Genomic DNA, 22840 nt, shown 5'->3' on the forward strand with positions numbered 1-22840 from the left:
ACATTCAAGTAAATCTCAAGTTCTCTATTGTCACTTGGATTACTTTCCAAGCTTTGGTCAACCATAATGCTGAACTTCCTCGGAAATACAACAAATTGATTTGGTCTGCGACAGCAAACTTATGGAGGTACATTAAATGACAAAAAAAAAAAGAGAGGAAATTCATGTACATTGTACACTTGTTTTCTGCCTGGCTTGGAATTTTCAATAAAGAATATGCCATGCATGCGGCCTGAGGTTTACCACTGTTGCCCTTCACACAGTTAGTGATGCAGTGCGGGTCTTACACATCAGTAATACAGCTAGCTACGAGAAACAAAGTGATAGAATAGATCAAGCATTATTCAAGCTTTCTATCTTGAAAGGCAGAGCAGAGCCCACCTGTCAATGCAAATCAATAACGGTTGTTTATCACTGATGTATACATTTACTGCAGTCATATCAGGTGTATATGTCATGGAATCTTGTTTAGTGCAAGTTCATGGTTTGGGCTTCTCATAGCACCAAAAAAAAAAAAAAAAAAAAAAAGAGAGAGAAATCAATACGGCTACAAAGGGGTTCCATTAATATGACCTTCGCCGATGAGGTACCATGATAATAAGAAGCATGATATCAATCCTATGTATATTTTGTTGCCATGGAGACTGCCAGATCAAGCGAATAAAGCAGGTGACATCGACACAGTCAAATGCAACTCAAATATTCCTGGTTTTGTTGGCTTTCATTTTGATGGAATGAGTCACGATCAGTACATGCCATGTACACAACTATAAATGTTAGTAATTGGAGCATTTTCTTGTGGAACCAAAACTAAATTGTGCAACTACAACAATTTTTCTTTTCTTTTTATGCTCACAGCCCTAATACTGATATCAAGATTTGTACACCTGTGGTTTTTTTAAGTACACATGGTTCAGACTATTTGGTTTGAGCTGTAAGCTAAACCTGAATACATTACACTTTTGCATCTCCCTGTGGATATCACATCAATTTTATCTCAGCTAGTTTGTTTGTAAATATTTGGACTGTTTTTCTTGTATGCATCTCTTTTTAGATACAAATTGATACTCACTCTCTTGTATTCAGGAGTAAGAAAAGTAGGGCAAACAATTAATGTTTGGTGTGACTTTTCCCCCATGAGCTACTTTTGTGTGCAAATGGGTGAATTGACCCAAACAATGCATGCCCACTGCGGGCACACCTACCATATGACATTTGAGCCTTATCACTCTTTGAACCTTGTTATCTTGGGACAGGCAACACGATCCACTATTTTGTTTAGTCTGCATTTAATTCATGAAGTACAGAAGGAGGAAAACATACAGACGGATAGAAAGACAAGAAAAGAGAGGGCAAGAGACACAGAACAAAGAGATAGACTGAGCGAAAGAGAGGGAGTGTGTGTGAGTGTGTGTGTGTGTGTGTGTTAAGGGGCAAGTCCAAGATAAGGTCCCCTCAGAAGGCAAAATTTCATCTTTGCTCAATATTGACATGTTTGGTATCATTTTGAAGCTTATGAGTTGAAGTTTTGATTTCCGTGAAGGAAAAAATGATATTATGTAAATTTATGCAAATTTCAAGGGCTTAATTTGCATAAATGTGAAACACAGCGTTACGTATGGGACATTTATAAAAATTCATATTAATTCAAAGGAAAGCAAATGATATTTGATTAATATGTGGACATAAGAAGTTCATCACATAGTTTACACATAACTTGGTATGAACATTTAGGGATTATGCAAATGATTATGCAAATTAGCTCGTGTCCTATCATGAGATGTCCCATACGTAACAAAATGAGGTCATTTTTTTAGGTTTTTTCTGAAATTGCTAAGGTTATTTGAATGCCCTTTTGGAAAGTTCTAATTTATTGTTTAGAGAAATTAAATACCAGAGAAAAAAGAAAAAAAAGTAAAAGAAATATTTTTTATTAGGCATTGAAATAATGTTATGTATGGGACAAATGCATTACGTATGGGACATCCTCATACATATTGCATGTGAATGCATGTAGCTAGCTGGGAAGGTCTCTCAGTACACAAACAGAGACTCCAACTCTCCCGTTTTCGACGGGAGATCTCCCGCCGAAAACCCATTTTTGCAAAATCTCCCGTTCTCCCGCTTGAGATTTAATTTCTCCCGCCCTGGCTCTTTGTCTCCCGTTGGAAAGGATTTCTTACTTATTTCTATCGTATACTGAAAAAATAAGCCTTAGATAGCACCAGAGAGCATCTAGAACCCTAGGAACTTCGCGCTTCGCACACATCAAGTTGGAGTCTCCCGTTTGCTAGGGGTTTGAAGCGGGAGAATCTCCAGATCAAAAGGTGCTTTGGGTTGGAGTCTCTGCACAAATGGTCAATCATCCTGAAGAAAGCATCCCAACATTGTAGCTACTTTTTGAGTTATAGACACTTGAAACAATACATGAACTTGACTGAACAATTTTCAGAAAGGGGGAGTGGAAAATGGCAAAATACACAATGAAAAATCAGCATTAAAGGGATGGTATAGTTTTTTGTAGAAATGGAGATTCAGTTTTCAACATTTAAAGAGATGATTGGAAACCAATTATATGAATCACCTAAGAGCATAAAATCCTAAGACTAGAGGAATTTAAAGTTTATGTGATGGAGATCCAATTTGAAATGGTTGTGATATACAGAAGAATAAAAAGTAAAATGATTTTTTTTTAAATTGCAAGTGATACACAAATTGTCCTTATTCAGTTTTCAAGTAGCCACAACAAAATTCATGGGTATACATACTGAGTTGTGACTCGAATCAATGACCTGACTGCTAGACAGACATCATATGTCTACTCGATCACTGGGGTTCCACGCAGCAGGTATTGCTTATTTATTAAACTTAATATTTCTTGTGTCAAGTTGTTTTTTATTGAAACTAAATGGCAAACTGCCCTTCATCAATGCAAGTAAACACTTTAAACTATTCAATTTTTCAGTAGTAACTATCCTGATAAAAATAGGGCATACATACTCAGGTTGGTCATAAAAAAATATAGAATATGATTGAATGTGATCATGATGGTAAATATCTGGGGAATATTGTTCCCTTGTCAATCTGGATCAGTATTTGAGTGATTTCAACTGATTCCACCTCAATAATTATGCAAAAATTTGTTTAAACGGGTATTTTGCAAAATTATTTTGCAAAATACCCATAAACATGGTTCTCCACACACTAAACGAATAGGGGACAAAGGGCATGCATACCCAGGTTGGTCATAAAAATATAAAAATATGATTGAATATGACTATGATGGTGAATATTTGGGAAATATTGTTTCCTTGACAATCTGGATCAGTATTTGAGTAGTTTCAACTGATTTTACTTCAATATATATGCAAAATACCCAAAAACATGGTTCTTCACACACTAAATGAATGGGGGACAAACTGTCCCATACGTAACTGTCCCATACGTAACACGTCATGTCTGTCTTTAATTAGAACCTGTAATTAGAGCTTTTTGCCTAATGACATGAAACTTACCTGTGATAATCTTGAGTGTTGTGACTTTCATCACAGTGAGTTACAAGTTGTAGAATGATATACTTTCAGAGAGTTTTGAGGTTGAAAAAAATGTTAAAAAAAACAAAATTTTTCTGGTCCCATACGTAACGGCACATATTTTCTCTTCTAGAATATAATTGTCAAGGTCATTTTTCTCAATTTTTTACATGATTATACTTCTTCTAGATATCAATCACCATGATGAATTTCAATATGATCAAAGGCCATTAACACTATTTTTCAGGTCATAAAAGTCTCTGAATGTCCCATACGTAACGTGCGTGTTATCTTGGACTTGCCCTAAGAGAGTTTTGAGTAATGGTGTTCCATTGATTTATTGCTGTCACTTCATTGGGAAAGAACACAAATTCATTTGGTTCAATATTCTCTTGTTCTACATTTTAAGATTTAGGATGCAGCTAACATTGACACACCAGAAATGCATCTAGAGCTTGATCATTACCAGCAGTTCATATACATGTTTTTCCACAGACTTTCAGCTTCACAATTTTGATAATTTAATTTCGATCCGTCATCAGGCTTTTGGTTGGCAAATATTAAAATTCCCTTTCAATTCAACAAGCAGGTATAAAAGTGACAGTTTAAAAACAATTGTGATAGTTACAGAAAATTATTATTTCTTATTTTGCCATTATATAAGACTTGTGCCCTAATACATGATAAATTAAAAACAAATAAAAAGTGTTTGCGTCGGGGGTGAATAGCAACACAGGCGGCACTATGGAACCATTTCCTAAATGTATTAAAACAAGAGTCAGCTTTACACTGTATCTTATAATGCAAGACAGTGATCCCTATGACAAAATCAATTGACCTTTTCTTTGGCATTGAAATCTACGTACATGTTCCAGTAAACTCTTGCTTAGAATCTAACCTTGCTACAATGATACCTTGAAAGGAAACAAAGAGGGAAAGGAAGAAAGAAAAAGCTGCCATTGTTTTGGATTCTCCTCGCCTTTCTCATGTACTTGAAAACTGCCATTCAAGATGCCTTAGTGTTAATCGCATGACTAGCCCCAGCCAGAAAGCACAAAAAGAGATGGCACTGTTTATCCTGACCTGCAGTATCTTAAATCAATTCAACCTGCCATGACATCAAAGCTATAGAAAGGGCACTTTTGTTTCTGCCAGTTTCCATTACATGGCACAAAGTTGTAATGCTTCTGTTTTTACAAGATAAGTGTCCAGGCTGCTGAATTTGTGTCAGGAGTCGGTAGGTAATTTTGTTTCCAGAAAGATATACAGTTCAGAAGTGTCTGAACCATAACTACACAAGAACTATGTACTAAGCATGCCACTGTGGCAAGAATGGATTTTGATAATAAAATCCACTATACTGTCTGCAACTCGACTTATCATACATCTGATACAATCTGACATTTTCATCAGAGTCAAAATTCATAAATCATTAAGGCCACACAAGATTGAATATGATGTGCTTGAGCAATTGGGAGACTGGATATTAAACTTCTTGGTACAAATACATTCTCATTCATGATTTCATGAACGAGCCAAGGTTACCTTAACATTGTCAAGAGCTGGACAAAAAGAAGAGATTTTTACTTCTATATTTTACATATGTGTACAGTATATCATCGCATACAGCAGTGAGGGAGAGAGAGATTGCTAAACTACTTAAGATAAACAGACAGACAGATAATATCTGTGTTAGATATTGACTTACCAGCAACTGGTGGAGTTCATCAATCTTGTCCTGCTGACCTGTTGACATTTCCAATTTATTGAGTCTGCTCTCTACTGTCTTATTGTACTCATTAACCTGTGAAAGAGCAGAAAAAACAGTGTCACTTTCTTTTCAAGGGGGGACAGTGGGAGAAATAGTGGGAAAAATATAATTCATGTCATGCCCACTGTTCGACCAAATTACCTACAGAATTCAAAGCATTAAAGACTAGGACTTTTGTGTGAAAAAAAGAAAGGATTGGGTCATGAAATCCACTATATTGTGAGAGAGATACAATGTTAGATATGTAGAGTGGGACTATTAATCTTACAATACATGACAGCAACTGATCAATTACCCCTGCCCTACATGTACAATGTGGGGTAAATTAGACACAGAACCTGCAAAGTTATTCAAAATGCAAAGGCCATCAGTATTTTGATGACTTTCAAATGGCAATTAAAACGAAAAGTTGTACCAGCTGGCTATGTATCAGTGTCAACAAAATATCAAGGTATGGTAGGCCCCACTATTTTAATAGCAAAGTTAACATTTAGTATGTATATGTTCAGCCATTGAGCCACACAACATTAGCCTAGACACACAAACAAAATGATATTGCAAAATAGCAAACCTTTTCAATCTCCTTTTGAAGATCTCCATGCTTATTGTCAAGAGCTGCAAATTTCCTCTTCAGGTCTGAGATGTTGGTAGAGTGTTCATCTAGTTGCCCGGCAACGCCACGCAGTTCTCTCATTATGTCTTCAACCATGCTCATCAACTGCAAGGGTCATTACAAACACAAACAAATTTGTTAAGAGAAATGGATTGGAAGTGTTCTGATCATACACATGTGTTACATGGAATATTGAAGAAAAAAAAATTAATCTCTGAGAAATGTGCATGGTTTGGATACACAACAGGAATTTCACTTTCAATGTCAAAACACCAATACATAAGAGAAGCCCTTTTTGTAATTAGTGTCATTTACTGCAGACTTCGTCTTGTTCAGTTCCTGTTTCAAATGTTTCGATTCAAGCACTGGTGTTGCTTAATCTTAATTTGGCTCTGACATTTATCACAGAGACAAAGAAATGAAGTAAAGATGACAATTATGACTGCATTGTCCTTAATAATAAACTACTGTAATTCTAAATCTGCATCACAAGCAAGTTACATTTTTATAAGCCTCAATAATTGCAATACAATCCGTAAAAATGAAAAGATAAATAAAAAAAAGAATTAATCACCCACATACTGGTTCACAGAACAAAGCTTTTTGTGTACAATACATGTTAAGGACACACCGTTTTCCTTCCTTTTCTTAACTAACAGATCAAAGGTGCACATATGATACGTACAAGTATGCTATTACGTGTACAAGTACACCTGTACAGCTGTACTCAAAGTTCCTCATTACTACATTTTCATCATGGTGATAATACGGCTCTAAATCTTCATTATTGTGATGAAACAAGAAAAGTCCCTGAGGAGAAACAACTTTCACATAAATGAGGATTTGAAAAGATTCACAGAAAACTCAGTGGCGCCATGGTTCAAGAGCTGTGATCACCATGGCAACCAGACATTTGATGTGTGGTAATTTGCGCAACCTAATGAGCCTCCTCACCAGGATACGTCAATCAATCCCTGTGAGATAGGGTCAATCAAGCATAGTAAGCAAACACTCTGCTGCTCAGCCGATAAAAGAAGGTCAAAAAGCACATCAATGATGACTCTACATTACAATGGCTATTTCTTTTAAACAATGGTGAGGATCCAAAGATAAAATACCACAGGGGTGTTGCGGTTTTCGATTCTGCCCTGAAGGTGCTTTATTCTCCCAAGATCCATGTTGTTTCATTGATTTTTAGTGAATAGAGTCTTTTGTTCAGGACAAGAATCTACAGGCTATTGATGCTTTTGTACAAGTGTACATCATCTGCGGTGTATATTGGGCTGCCTACAATATAATGGAAATGACAGATACAGTGTAGTAGCATTGTTATTTGCCTCCCAAATGAACAGGTGATTTTTTTTTCCCTATCAAAAATAAATCCTCCTTCCTGAGTTGTTTAACAATTATACATTTTGTTGTAAACAACTCCTTGAACCGCTTCATTGTATGATCTACAGACCAAACTTCATATTGTATTCTAATTCACTAAAATATATTATGTTATTTATTAAAGAGGAATCAGACCTTGTTCTCAGACACATGTGGCCCTGTTTTACAGTGTATGAAGAGTTATAATTGATTATATAGTTGATTTCTATGGTAAGTCTATGGCAGCCTGTGTGGTATGGAAATTTATAATCGATTATATCAATTTTGATAAAACGGGGCCTGTACAATCTCATAAAGTAGCATTATCTGCTTGGAGGTACATTGTATGCTTTACCCAGTGTTCTCAACAACAACATAAATTTCTATTCCAATATTGGTGTACATTATATAATTTGTACTGCACATGTCTGTGTATAACCCAGGTACAAGTATATATTGTTGCTGGTTTTTTTTAATTAGCAGGCATTTTATGGTATTAATTCCTTTTTCCATTTTTTAAAGTCATTATTTCTCATTTTAAAACCTTGTACAATACTATTAATTTCTCTCATTTGAATCACAGTGTATCAAGAAGGGACTAGAAAAATGAAATCAGTCAGGAAAAATCAAGTATAAAGTTTAGCAATACAGTGCATCAAATTGTGCATGCATGAAGACCTTGTGATACTGTACATTGCCCAATTACACTGTACACACTGTCAGACTGTTATTGCTCTGTTTAGATACATGTCACACAATGGTATTCAAATAGTTCTGCAAGGTACAATGTATGTGCTCCTTAGCTGAAAGGGTAAGGAAATAAACTGAACATTACATATTGTTGATGACATGAAGTGATGCTAGGAGCCAACTTTTAACCCCACCCCCCCCCTTTTCTTTTTGTGACAGACTGCTGCTACTATAACCAGCAGAATGTAGATCTAATCCAAAGCAATCAATCTGATCTGTCCGGAGGGTAGCTGATGATGTTCATCATGGAACTCAGGACAGTATCTGACACACTTGCTCAAGTACACTTTATTCTGAAAACATTTAAGTAATCTCCACAATCACACAGTCAAGTCTATAGGGCTCTTTGATCAGGATACAAGTGTACTTTAACACCAGAGATCAAAAGGAAATTATCATACAACTTACAGTTCATGGCCTGGTCCACGGCACATGCCTAAACTATTTTTACCAAAACCAATTTGGTTGACAAACAAATGATGTACACTGTACAGTACCCTGCTATACTATGTCTCACAAACATACTGTAAGTTGTCTACATTTCACTTTTAAAAAGATCGAAGTGTAACAAAGGAAGGAAGAAATGTGCAGTGAAAAACATGGTCAGAAGAGCTTCCAAATGTTATGAAGAAAAAAAAATTACATGTGAAAATTTCATCATAATTGTGAATCTGCATGCAAGTTAACCCACTGAATTCTGTATAATACTTTGACTTTGTGAAGTTATTGCCTCAAATTAATTGATAGTACAAATCACTTGGAACATATTGTATTGTGAAGAGCACTTTTTATACAGAATCTACAGAGACTCCAACTCTCCCGTTTTCCACGGGAGATCTCCCGCCGAAAGCACATTTTTGCAAAATCTCCCGTTCTCCCGTTTGAGATTTGATTTCTCCCGCCCTGGCTCTGTGTCTCCCGGTGGAAAGGATTTCATACTTATTGCTATCGTATGTTGAAAAAATAAGCCTTAGATAGCACCAGAGAACATCTAGAATCCTAGGAACTTCGCGCTTCGCACACATCAACTTGGAGTCTCCCGTTTGCTAGGGGTTTTGGGCGGGAGAATCTCCAGATCAGAAGGTGCTTGGGGTTGGAGTCTCTGAATCTACATTATCTGTTTGATTATTACATCTGACGTTGATAAATACCTGCTGGAAAACATAAGTGAGCACTCTGAAGCTGTAACTGTACTTTGGACAGTTAGTATAATGGCTACACTGTAGAACCTACATTTGCAGTACCGTACTTAGAGAAATGCTAGATCTTTCTTATTCTTGTCATTATCTTCTTAATGGCACTCTTATTCACACATCGCTCAAGCTCAGTTCATAATCCTCATAAGCAGATAGTAGATTGCTATGTACAATGTTCAGTTTTAGACAGATAACATTGTAGATTAACTCCAACCAAATTAAGAAGGTTCAAGTTTATTTGATGACAACATTGTACAGAGACGATACGAAGTCTGGGCTTTGGCATTTGGGTTGGGTTCTATTTTTGGTGTCTCAATTTCCTGTTCACGAAATTAAAAACACGCAAAAATATTGACTGGTTGATGATCCTGATATGGTTATGAATGTGAAATACGCGTACACATTTCTCCGTTCAGTACAGGACTCCACGATCGTGAATTTAACCACTCGTGAAATTGTCAGGAAGTCTTGTTTCGTGAAAATTTAGACTTGCGAAATACATGGCATATACAGTCAGACTAGTATGTGAGCAGACTTCCCACTAGACAGAAAGATCCGTCTGTCCGGAGGACTCTTTTGTATTTTGCCATTAACGCCGTCCTCCGTAGACAGACGGAAGGTTGTAGTACCCATTGCTGTGTGGATGTTCTTAACCACTGTCTCTATGGAAAATTGGGTGAGGTACCTCACCCTTCTCGATTGCGTCTAATTCACGGCCCTAGGTCGGCAAATTTAAACTTGAATAGTTAAATCAACTATTCAAGAACAGACTACACTCACCAGATTAATGAATAATCCAATATTTCGGTCGAATTTTCAACGCAAAACACACATCAACCAGCCCGTCGCGTCGTCACGTTCAAACTGCAGAAACATACAGTATGAATCTATTAGCCAATCACATGCGAGGTAGTTTCTACGTGTTTTTTTTACTTAATAAAGTACCTCGCATGTGATTGGTTTACAGATTCAAAATGGTGACTTACAGCTATCGAACGGCGATGTTGCGATATGGATAAAATTTCTGCATTATAACCGCGTTACTGTGAGTATTTCGATTGCAAAATGTGAGAAATTAACCCCAAATATTGCTGCATAATGTGTCATATCATGTCAAACTTGTTTGAATGTAAAAAAGCTGCCTGTAATTTGGTTTATCGTAACGTTTTATCTGTGCGCTACTGCCACACAGTAGCTGGCATCATTGACTTCGGTCTGTATACGGAGGGGATCCGTGAAGCCAGACGCAGTCTCCGCGGAACATTCCCCGACGGACAGATACAGACCGATCTTTCGGTCAAACTTCCCACATGCTAGCCTGACCAGACCGCTGTGCACAGCACGCTTCGCGACAGCGGCTGCGTGTAGTTACCCACATGCCAGACTTCTTAACTAGCTGTTTAATTACACTTGATCGTTAGAGTCTATACTAGAATAGTGTTGTGTTCGGTACCCGCGCGGTCAATACCCCCGGCGCGGGTTAGCAAACACAATGTGCACTAACGATGCCTCGCTAGTGTTGGTGGCTAAGCGGGGCAACTTAGCTACTTATAAACTACTAAAATACGGTACCTTATCTACGCCTTACTTTAACAGAACTTACTCTACCACTACTATAGCTACTGCTCCGCTCACCTCGGTAACCTTGAGGGTCTTGCGTTGCTAAACCGGCTGATGGCTGATGATTAGAGAATAGACTCGGGAATAGACCTCCGTTCGTATCAGCATTCATCCAATCAGCTCTTAGTTGACCAATCACGGTGCAGGATGGCAGCCCCCCAATTTACATAAACCCCGCCCCGACTGACCCATTAACTAAATAGGGGTGTTCAGCCCTACAACCCAAGGATAAACCCAATTTGCCACTACACTCCCCCCCGTCCTATAAAAGAGGAGACGCTCGGGGGTCTCGTCTTTAACGTGGGTTCTCTGGTGGAACTCGCGGTCCCTTTGGAAGTCTACAAGAGCTTCCAGGGCGCTCGACAGTCCCGGGAGAGAACTTAGCCCAAGACGGAGACAGCCCACGGTTCTCAACTTATAAGAACACCCCAGGTGCCTAACATGTGTATATCTGCGGGGGCTCCTGAAGGGGTCGGGTAGTCTGGGCAAAACTACTCCCGAGTCCCTGTGGAAGGCCTCCCGCCATGTGTTCCCTTATCTTACAACTGATTAATTTCCCAAAAACCACTAAAATATTAACCCAAATTTCTGCACCCCACTATCACCATAACAAGTGATACTCCCTTGGGAGTACCCTTCAGTATTCCAACAATAAATGTGCCCCACCAAATTGAACACAAAGAACTAACCAAGCACCCAAGAAAATGACTATCAAATACAAAACCCCCAAGAATGTATTCTTACTCAAAACTGATAGGAGAGAGTGCAGAAAAGGGAAGCGACAAGGAAAACACCAAAAACCTAAAAAATAAACAGTAGGCCTTGCTCCGGAGCTTACTCACATTCTATCACTCTGCAAGCATATACTCTCAGGCAGCCTAACAAATCAGCTCCACTGGCTCCCCTCAGGTCAGCGCAACTGCTTCTGACTCCCCTCTCGAGGTAAGAAGGCAAATTGCAGCGCAACACCAAGGGTGGTTTCAAATGAGGGGCATCTGCCTCCAGAAGCAACCGCTGGAGGGGAAAGAATCCGCAGCGCTTACTGGGCCGTGAATCCCATTTGGGCAATAGCCATGGTATGCCCAAAATAGCACTCCAGGAATGCCTCCATCCATTTTCGAACCTGAGCAGTGAAACTGGCGCAATGATACCAGTGGATCCATGTGTTCGGTGGACAGTGCTTCTGCATACAATCCCTGCAATGCAGGTACACAGCTTCCCCTTCGGGATCTTCCCGACTGCATCGTGCATGCAATACACGCACATTCCCCATGGCTCCAACTCTCAGGATTCTTTCCAGGGCACCCTACTGGATGATCCCATGAGAATCGGGGACGGAGTAGTCCAGTCCCAGCCCGCTGATCCCCGTGACGTGTGCATCTTTAAACAGCTGATTTAGCTGATAAGATTGCCAGTCTGCGACGATACCAGCGTGCAAAGGCTGGATGCCCACTACTCCTTGCCACCAGGCGTCCTCCAGTAACACAATGCTGGAGCATGGGTCAGGGTCACAGTAACTTAGGACTCCACTAACCACACTCCTATGCACCTTGGGTAGGTTGCCTCCAACCTTCCCCAAGAATGGATCCAGTCCTTGTACCCTAAGGAAGCGCTCCATCCTGTCCAAACAGGCATGGGAATCAATGACAAAGAGAGGGGAGGCTACCCCTCTGACCGTCAGAAGGTGTGAAACCCAAGGGGTCCGTGTGGCTGGCGTGCAAGCGAATGCTGGCTCCAGCCCCAGAGCCACCTCAGGCCCTTCCTCCTCAGCCCTAGGTTTGTCCCCCTCCCTCGCATCGCTCCCACACTCCACTGGAACAGATGGAGAGCCCTGGTCTTCTGGGCTACCTTCCAACCCAGGATCTTGTGGCATACTGGGAGAGGATGGAGGTCGCTCCCCACCAGCGAACTCCTGTGGAGGTGGGATAAGCTCCACTGGAACTTTATCCAACTCCCCTTGGGGAGTCTCCTCCACCTTGAGATCCACTAATGGGAGGATCTCACCACTCCCGCCCACATGGTCTTCAACCATCGGAACTGCGGGGGCCGTGGCCTTAGCGCTTGGCTGGGCCGGCCGACCCACAGCTTGAATGGGGGCCACATGGCCACGGGGCTCCCTTGGGTGCTGTCCCAGCCCAAGGAACTCACCCCATTGGCGGGTGGTTACCTTTGTAGCAAGGAACCAAATCACCCTCCGGTGGATCAATGATGCACGAGAATTCGGTGGTCTTATTGTGAACTTCTCGGGGACATCCCATCCATGGCGATGGGCCATCTCCTGCATCTCGTTGATCACACCCCCTGAGGCCACTTCCGTGGGTCCTTCCCATTCGTTTGTCACCTTCTCCAATAGGACGTCAAGATCGGCACGTCCAACGATGCACACCGCCAGGTACCGGAGCGCATTACACCTAGTCTGGTGCAAAACATCGGGCTCCCACCCCTCATACCCAGGGAAGCGGAAACAGTCCGGTAGGTGACTGGCCAAGTGGCGTCTCCCGTTCGATACGTGCTTACCGCAACCTGGAACGAAACATGGGAACCGATTTCTCCGCCCAGGCAATGAGGTACGTCTTGGCACCGATCGTTGATCCCCTTGAAGATGTGGCCTTCCCCCCGCGCTCCTCGGAGGCTCAGGACCAGGAGCAGGAGCAGGAGGCTGTTGTCCCCTTCGGGCAGAGCCTGCACTGCGCCCTTTCCTGCGAGCTTTCCTTTTTGTCCAGGAGCCGCTGAGGGGCGTCACAGAGCGTGGACGAGGGGCTGCCTGCACCTCTTGAGGCACCGGAGCCATTGCAACTGCGGCTGCACGCCCACCAGGAACGTTGCAAGAAGGAACCTGATGGGGAATATTCACCCGGATCCACTCCTCGCTGCGCACAGGCTGGCATGCCAGCTGCATCGCTCTCACCCACCACCTTTCACTGCGACTCATAGCCAGCTGGTACTGGGCCTTGATGAGCGAATCGACTCCCACCTGAAGGTGGAAAACGGGCTCACCCTGTCCCTGCACCTGCAAGACCGGGTCTAATAGCTCTCCCCGGTGGTGTCGGACCCAAAGGCACTCTAGAAGGGACAATTCCCCCAAATCGCGGACGTCCGCCCCCTCTCCCATTTCCTGACCTCCATTCCCCCATGAGGAGTTGGGCGGGATGGGGATGTTCGGTTGATCCACATGGACCAACCGAACCCTCTTTGTTCGGCGTTTACGTCCTAAGACTAAAGGGATGCTCTCCTCTCCGAGTACCAATGTGGAGTCCCGGATGTTGATGTTTATTTCCATGCTACGCAGCAGATCCAACCCCAGAAGCATGTCGCCCTGTATGGGTGCCACGTACAGGTTGGATTGGAACTTGGAGGAGCCGAGTTGGAGATCGATTGGGCCGACCACCATCCCACTCATCTGCAAGTCCTTGCCTGCTGTGTTCAGTTTGACTGTCTTCAGACATGTTGGTTTCGGGTCAAGTGACTCGTAAACCTCATCTGAAATGATAGAGACCTCCGCCGCAGAGTCTACAATAGCGCGGAGATTGCGGTTTCCCACCTCTATGTCTACGCTAAATAGCGACGACGATTGCAATAGGCACACCACGACCTCCTCTGCAGTGGGGTCTCTCGTCATGATCGCTGGATCCGTCACATCAGGGGCGTGGTTCTCCTGAGTCGACTCTGAGTCAGGTGGGTCCAGCTCTTCTGTGTCCCTGACAAAGGATGGAGTACATTCCTCTGCCAGGCCCGGATCCACAACTTGATCTAACAGCCAATCTGGTATAACTTTCTCCTCACCCCTCGAAGGGTGTGCAGAAGTCTCCCCTGAGGAAGCCTGCTCTGCTCCCTCTTCGGGGGGCGGGAGGACCACTCGAGGAAAGGAGGCCCCTTGGGCTAGGGGAGCCGGTGCTTCTGGAAACAGAGATTCGCCCTTCACGGTGCGGTCCTGTTCCGCAGCACGTGAACCCCCTACCTCCCCTTCGACTCGAGAGGCGCTCAGATCTGCACGAGTTACTAGAGGCCCTGGGGATTGTTCACCCTCCTGAGGCCCCCCTTGCCGCGCGAGGTCGGGGTCAGCTCGGGCCAGAGGTCGACCTCCTCCTCCGGCCCGCTCCCGTTTGACTCCACCTCGTCATCTAGCATCATCAGCACCCTTCCCCCTGTCGTCTCGGGGCAGTCCCGCTTGAAGTGGCCCAGCTCACCACAGAGGAAACACCGACTCTTGGACGGGTCAAAGAGCGCTGGTTTGATCGGGTCCTTAGGTGCCGGATGGGGGAGAGAAGCACTAGGCCGATCCGCTGCCTCGGGCTCGGGGGTCAACTTCTTGATCATGGAGTACAAGGAGCGGACTTGTGCCTCCAAATATTCCACCCGCTTCTCTAACCGCCTATCATGCACATCGGTTCGTTGGACCGGTTTAGGTTGAAAAACGCGACAGATGTGTGCGTCCGAGTCTAGCTCTGCGTCTGCGCTGAGCGTCGTGTGTTTTACGTCCTTCCGGGAGCGCCCATGTATCGCGCGGTGAGTGTGTTGGAACCACTGGACCCGTTCCAAGGCTTGGTCCAGGGTGCCAGGCTTCATAGTAAGCGCATGGAACCCAGCCTCCCTGTCCACGCAGCCTTGGCAAAAGCGCAGCGCCTGCTGCCGCTGCAGCTGGTCAGGCGGCAGGCCTGGGAACGCGCGCGCACCAAGATCAGCAACCCGGTCGGCCCAATCCAAAATGGACTCGTCCGCCGATTGCTTCGCGCTTCCGAATTCCAACTGCGTCATCCCAGGATGTTCATAGGACCCAAAACGCTTCGCGCATTTCTCAATTAAATCGAAATACTCCATATGGGGCTGGGCAGAGGTTAGGGCCACGAAAAATTCACTGGCCTTTCCCTCCAGACACCAACACAGCTGGTCCTTGCGCTGTGTGGCGTTCCAACCGGACGAACGCGCGTAAGAATCAAACTTCGCGTGGAAAGCCTGCCAGCTGCCCTTACCATTAAAAGTAATGGTCTTAGGCATCGAAGCCCACGCGGGTCGCGCAGTGCCATTCACACGCTGGCTTGCGCGCTCCTGAGAACCTCCCATCCCCTCCCATCGATCGGGAGTACGGCACTCCATGCGCGCGTCATGAGCTGGGGCCCCAACTGTATCGTAGGCGCCATAAGGAGGGGCCGGCCGGAAACCAGACCGTGGTCCTCTTCCCTCTGGACTGCCCGGTGACGCGGGAGTCCCACCACCCATGAAATCGCGCGGGGTACTCTCCATGCGAGGGGAGTCCCCCACAGCGGAGAATGCCGGCCCGCGGGCAGACCCCAAACTAGCGTCAACCTGCGACGGTGCAGGGCGAAAGTCGAACCGGTCGAACAAGTGCACCGCATCAGGCCAGGAGGAGAACAAGCCAGGGGAAACTCCGCCACGCTCGTACCTCGTGTCCATAATGCGATAGACCACCTCCCGAGCCAGTCCTGGTACCCTGCACAGCTCTTGGTACGAGCAGGAATTAATTAAAGTCTTGCTCGTAGCCATAATACACTATGCAATACTCCTAGCGTCAACAAAACAAACAGTGCTGCTAATAAAACACCTAACTTTTAATACCTACACTGCTAATACGCGCAGTGCACTGAAACAACGCAAACACCTAAGACAGTAGACTTATACTGTCCCTCTAACAAACGCGAAATGCTAAAACACAGTAGCGTATACTGTTCATATGCCAGGACACACAAAATGCTAAAATATGATAGTCCCCATATCAAAAAGCAACTACAAGCTGAATAACCTGAACTATGTGTGAGTGTAGGACCGCAGTAGCATATACACTAAATAAAATCAACTTTGTGGTAGACATGCGCTACCGACGCGTAATACAGTCTAATCAAACTTCAAATGTGGTAGATTTATACCCTAGAAGTAAGTTGCTGACTCGCAATAATCGAACAATTAGTAAATATAAACTATCCTGTAAATGCGGTCGCAAATGAGATCACGTAGACCACAAAAACAAATGACAATCGAAATAGCGCGTCAGGAAGGTAGTCTAACGCGTCAATAACAAACTGTACCCCTAAATCGGGATATAGCCAATACAATGCCAAACTATGTGGTTGACTTAAACCACAAAGCGGATGACCGCCTACAAAACACAGATGTGTGGATGTATTACACACAAATTAAAATAATAATATAACTTATGTGCCAACCGGCAGTAGACTTATACTGCCTGTGCGACACAGAATCAATTTACAATAAGATGAGTGTGCGTCTCCGCAGTAGATTTGTACTGCCTATCGCCACTCAAACAAAAAGAAACAGGGCACTACTCAACGGTAGGCTTGTACTGCACGTAAGTACACCGCCTATACCATCAATAAGTGCACAAGAATGCACCGATATATGGGCGTAAACAGGACGCAACGACTAAATAACAATGCTGTTGTCCACGGTAGACTTATACGGTGGATAGGTGCACTGTTGATATGCAATGAACACACTAATCCGAAAACATGCAAGTTTAAATATGCAAAGAACAGTACTACTCGTAACGGTAGACTTATACCACAAATTATACTGTCGATATGCTAAAAATCCACTTACAATATGTATAAACAAGATTTAAATGCGCACCAGTAGTGCACGTGACAGTAGACTTATACTGCCAAGGCACTGTCGATACACTAGTAACGCGCAACAATGACGAGCATGAATATCGGACTGGTAAGAACACGCAGGGCGCCCCACTACGCTTGCTAACTTACCCAGTACAGCAACAATATATCCGCGAAACAGCGCGAAACTCTGCTGCGGGCTAAGTAATTATAGCGTGAGGCTGTACCCGAATGTGACAAACCAGAAACACTAAACTACAAGGCGCACTCCGATGTGTATCAGCCTATACAAACACCAGTAAGCCACTAGTACGCTGATCACAACAATGTACTGGCGTGCGTACACTGCAGACTTATGCGGTGTGAACGCAACCGTACAAAATAGAATAACTGTATAGGATAGCACTATATCGTAGCCTTATACGATAAGTGATATGCGCGAGCAAACAATGTACCCTTCGTTTAAGACTACCGGGGCACCAGAAAAAACTCTAACACAAATCGTAAGAGATAATGCACAGCACCCAACACTAATATGGAACTCAATAGGAGCTGCACTGCTACGATGGTGGAGCTGTGCTTACCCGTGTGGACAGGCCCCTACCCAGTTAATCACAGTAGGTCTATGGGTGCACCGTATTGAAAACACGATCCTACTACACCGAAACAAGTTGTAACAGACAAAAATACCTACGAAATGGTCACAAATTAAGCTGCGCAACCTTGGAGCCTGCTTGTGCAACGCACCCTGGTACGTCACAATCCACACTGTGTTCCTAGCGGCCCTACCCGAAACGGAGTCGTAGTGTTAACACTTCCCTGCTATGAAGCTAGGCCGTAGTGTAAACACAACCCTGTCACGGAGCAATGGCTGGGCAGTATAAACACACCCCTGCTATAGAGCAAGGCTACGTGTAAACACAACCCTGCTAGGGAACTAACTCGAATCCGTGTGAACACACCCCTGCTATAGGAGTAAGTCGGTGCAGTGTGAACACACCCCGCTATACCCCTGCTATAGGACTACGTCGGGGCAGTGTGAACACACCCCGCTACCTGCTATAGGAGTAAAGTCGGTGCAGTGTGAACACACCCCGCTACCCCTGCTATAGGACTACGTCGGTGCTGTGTGAACACACCCCCGCCGTACCCCTGCTATAGTACTACGTCGGTGCAGTGTGAACACACCCCGCTGTACCCCTGCTATAGGACTACGTCAGCGCAGTGTGAACACACCCCCTCTGTACCCCTGCTAGTACTACGTCAGTGCAGTGTGAACACACCCCCGGTACACGAAAACTAACAATAACGGAACGAACGCTCTAGACCTAACAATGTTACGTGAGGGATGCCCGGAGTGAACAACACACGCAACTAATTAACGGCGCCGAGTAAACTCGACTTAACATACGATACACAGACCCACGAAACTAAACAACGATAGGACCTGGTCCTAATATCACACACCGTGCACACAGTACACACAGAACGCGCACTGAGTGCAGCACTGCTATCCCCCGGGTCCTAGTACTAATCACCGGCAAATGCAGTAGCAGCGAACCGGCACTAAACCAGTGCGCAATAATACTAACTACCTACGAACCCACCGATGTAGATCTAGATACCGCAACTGATCACAGCTAGCCAGTGGCTACTGATCCGTAATATAATCAAGTAATATATAAATCACTCAACAAATAAAAGAGAATCACGTACCTCGATAGGATCAATCACTGGCCGTCACTGCACTGCTACCGCTGGCTTGCAGTGTGCAAGCGGAGACAATCAACAGACTCTCACACACACACACACAATCGCAAGTATACACACACAATACCGACCCTTATTGGTCCTGGTACAGAAAATCAAGTAGCAAATTAACTAACTGCTGCGTTGTAATTAAATCCGCCTTATAGATTTCGATCACGTATAATAAAAAATTGAGTTTACCCACGATTTCAATCTGATATTCTTCACCTTCCGAATCACTATCCCTCAAAACACCCAGTCACACACACAATCGACCGTAGCAATCACCAACAGAAAGAAAATACAAGACAACCAATCACCAATGTAATATCACATGCACTGACACAATCACCGATACTCTAACACACCGCACTCCCCGTAACAAAACTTGAGACCTGAGGACCAGGACCGCTGCGCACTAAAGAGCACGCAACGCTATGAACACGGTCCCGGACCACCGCCAATAAGTTTGCGAGTACGGAATCGCTAAGCAAAATACGCCAAAAAGATACCAGAACAACGGCTCGAAAGAGGAAAAGTGTACAGAACACGAAAAAGACAAAAGAGAATATATACGATCGACAACCGAAGAAAAACCCAGCACTCGCGCTAATCCCAGGCCGCTATTAAAACAGACAACCTGAAAAGAACGAATAAGCAATGCGGGGCAACCCAGCTGTATGACAATGCACGAACGATGAAGTGACACACAAAACCCGTAAAGTGAAAATCACGGCACACGATAACATAAATATTAACAAGATCGTTTGATACAAACGAATAAAACGGACCGTCGGGGTGTCCCCAAGTTCGACGCGACCGATATGGCTCAATAGCCGACTACGCCAGTGTTGTGTTCGGTACCCGCGCGGTCAATACCCCCGGCGCGGGTTAGCAAACACAATGTGCACTAACGATGCCTCGCTAGTGTTGGTGGCTAAGCGGGGCAACTTAGCTACTTATAAACTACTAAAATACGGTACCTTATCTACGCCTTACTTTAACAGAACTTACTCTACCACTACTATAGCTACTGCTCCGCTCACCTCGGTAACCTTGAGGGTCTTGCGTTGCTAAACCGGCTGATGGCTGATGATTAGAGAATAGACTCGGGAATAGACCTCCGTTCGTATCAGCATTCATCCAATCAGCTCTTAGTTGACCAATCACGGTGCAGGATGGCAGCCCCCCAATTTACATAAACCCCGCCCCGACTGACCCATTAACTAAATAGGGGTGTTCAGCCCTACAACCCAAGGATAAACCCAATTTGCCACTACAATAGGTTTTATATCAATTATCATTTTGTTCTTCTGTTTCTAAAAATAACTTTGAACATGAATTTATAAAGGCGTAAATATTAGACCCCCTAGACTTCTATAGAACCCTCGTACAATAAATGATGAAGCCCTCTCTTAAACAACAACAGCAACACATTGTGACTTTTTGGAGCTTTGACCATGCAAGTCGTGAGATTAATAATCTCAGTAAAGCCTTAAAAGCAAACAAATATCTCACCTTTGAAACACCCTCTTCATTTGCTGCTGCTTTCTTCTGAACCTGCATGAGCTGCCACATATCCGAGACAGGCGTAGTTTTGTTCCCATCCACACTCGTTCCTGACCTGGCCATCAAACTCTGGTTCGATGGCAGGGAGTTCAAGGCATTTAGCTGTCCTTCAATCCTTGAAACTTTGTCTTCTATGTTTTGGAGAGCTGATTTATCAGACGAGAGTCCTGCTGCATCGCTGCTACTTTTGCTCTTTTCCATGCCATCTGTAACCGTGATGTCTTTATGATTTGTGCCAGTTGCAGGCCTGTCTGGTAGATGAGCAAGTCCGCCATCGGCCTCTCCTTTTGCCTTAGCTTCCCTCGCAGCATTTAGGTCTTTCTTGTCGCCCTCGTTTAATTCCAAGTTTACAGAACTTACGCCAAGCTTGGTCACGATAGCAGAAAGCAACACTCGCAATCCCTTGTAATTTACAATTTCTGGGGTCCCAAGGGATAAATCAATTAGTTCTGCAAAGTTGATGTCTACAGTAGTTGCCATTCTGTCAGATAATTTCCTTATATTCCTTCACAAAATATATGCGGTCGGTTAAATATGTTACAGCTAACGTTACTTGAGCACTCGTTGCATAGCCTGCCAGCGGCCCTGTCGGTGCATCCTCGCCGGGGACATCGGGGATTGAAGCCTCTAGGTTTCCGCTTCACACACACACACGCTGAACAGAATGCATTGCCATTGAACAGGTTGTATACCGGTATCCATGCTCGAGCGGACGATGCCTTTGCTTGGTAAGCAGATGAGGATGCCTGGCAACGCCGACGCACAAGCACAATGTTCATGCGCCAATTGTTAGATAAGTGCATGTTGAGAGTAAAGATCTATTTGTTGAAATGATACACTTTTTGACAAATTATCGATGTCAATTTATTCCCTAAGTGAATTCTGATATCTATCGGATTTTCAGTGTATCATCGGGAAGAATAAAAAACATTAAAAAAGTTTCAAGAACCGTATTACAAGAGTTAGCTTTGTGGTATACATCCGCAGCGCAAGTCATGTCAAAGGTTACATTTACAACGCACTGGACGCACGGCACGTGCAACCGCGGCCCATTTTATCACTCAGTGTACAGAGATCAGCAGCGCACTCTACTCTCCTGCGTAGTCTGGGTGTCACAGTCATTTTGGTCTAACCTTGTTTTACCATCTGCCCGATGTTGTTGTTGTTTTTAATGGTCTTACCTTTTTCAAGGGTGCTGAATCCGAATCAGGATGATGCAACTTTTGCATCCTTGAGGATTTTTAGATATTCAAAATGCGCCAAAATGGCCGCCAAAATCTGAAATTCCTAAATATTTCCTTCTAAACAGTGAAACAAAAGGACACAAAATGAGGTTTAACTGCATTTCCAGGGTGATGAATCCGTATCAGGATATGATGCAACGTACTTTGCATTCTTGAGGATTCTGAGATATTCCAGTTGCCGCCAAAAAAAAAAAAAAAAAAAATCCGGTAGGCCTATATTTCCTTTTAGATGACGAAAAGTTGAAAAGCTTTGGTTACTTTAAAGGGACTGCATAGTACTGGTTGAGGTGAAGATTCAGCTTGTAACGATTTGCGAGATATTTAGAAACCACTCTATAAAGAGATGTGTTAAAGAGCATACAATTCTAAGGGGAATCAAAAGTATATTTAATGAAAATCGATTTTGAAATGACTGAGATATCAAAAAACAAGGTAAAACAAAGAGATCCTAATAAAAGTTGTGGGCTGTCAATTTTAATAAGATCGTTGTTTTTTTTTTTTTGTTTTTGTTTTTTTGGCTATCTCAGCCATTTCAAGACTATTTTTCATCAACTAAACGTTGACATCCTCTTGGAATTATGTGCTCTTTCATATTTCATATGAGGTTTCTCATCTCATTATCTCACCCCCCCCCCCCCCCGGAAAAAAAAAAAATGTTATAAACATGACGTTAGGTCTCGACCAAAACTATATACGATCCCTAATTTGAGGATGCTGAATTCGAATATAGAGATGACAACCTTTGTATCCCTGAGGGTTTTGAGGAATCCAAAATGGCCGCCAAAAATTGAAATTTTGATATTTAGTATTTCCGTAGGCCCTATAAATTGTACAGAATTG

General features: G+C 43.6%; 1 protein-coding gene across 1 annotated transcript in view; it reads right to left on the reverse strand.

The window, feature by feature from the left end:
• Positions 1 to 21236, reverse strand: part of LOC139708656 (uncharacterized) — a 56405-nt gene extending 35169 nt beyond the window's left edge. The window contains exons 1-3 of the mRNA XM_071620592.1: positions 20706 to 21236; positions 5876 to 6022; positions 5242 to 5337 (exon numbers count right to left, since the gene is read on the reverse strand). Of these exons, the coding sequence (XP_071476693.1) occupies positions 5242 to 5337; positions 5876 to 6022; positions 20706 to 21236 (774 nt within the window). The remainder of the gene's footprint in view (positions 1 to 5241; positions 5338 to 5875; positions 6023 to 20705) is intronic.
• Positions 21237 to 22840: the final 1604 nt, after the last annotated feature.

Source organism: Diadema antillarum, unplaced genomic scaffold (assembly GCF_040938485.1).
Source record: "Diadema antillarum isolate AM-2024a unplaced genomic scaffold, OU_Dant_1.0 seq00001365_RagTag, whole genome shotgun sequence".
In the NCBI taxonomy this organism is placed as follows: domain Eukaryota; kingdom Metazoa; phylum Echinodermata; class Echinoidea; order Diadematoida; family Diadematidae; genus Diadema; species Diadema antillarum.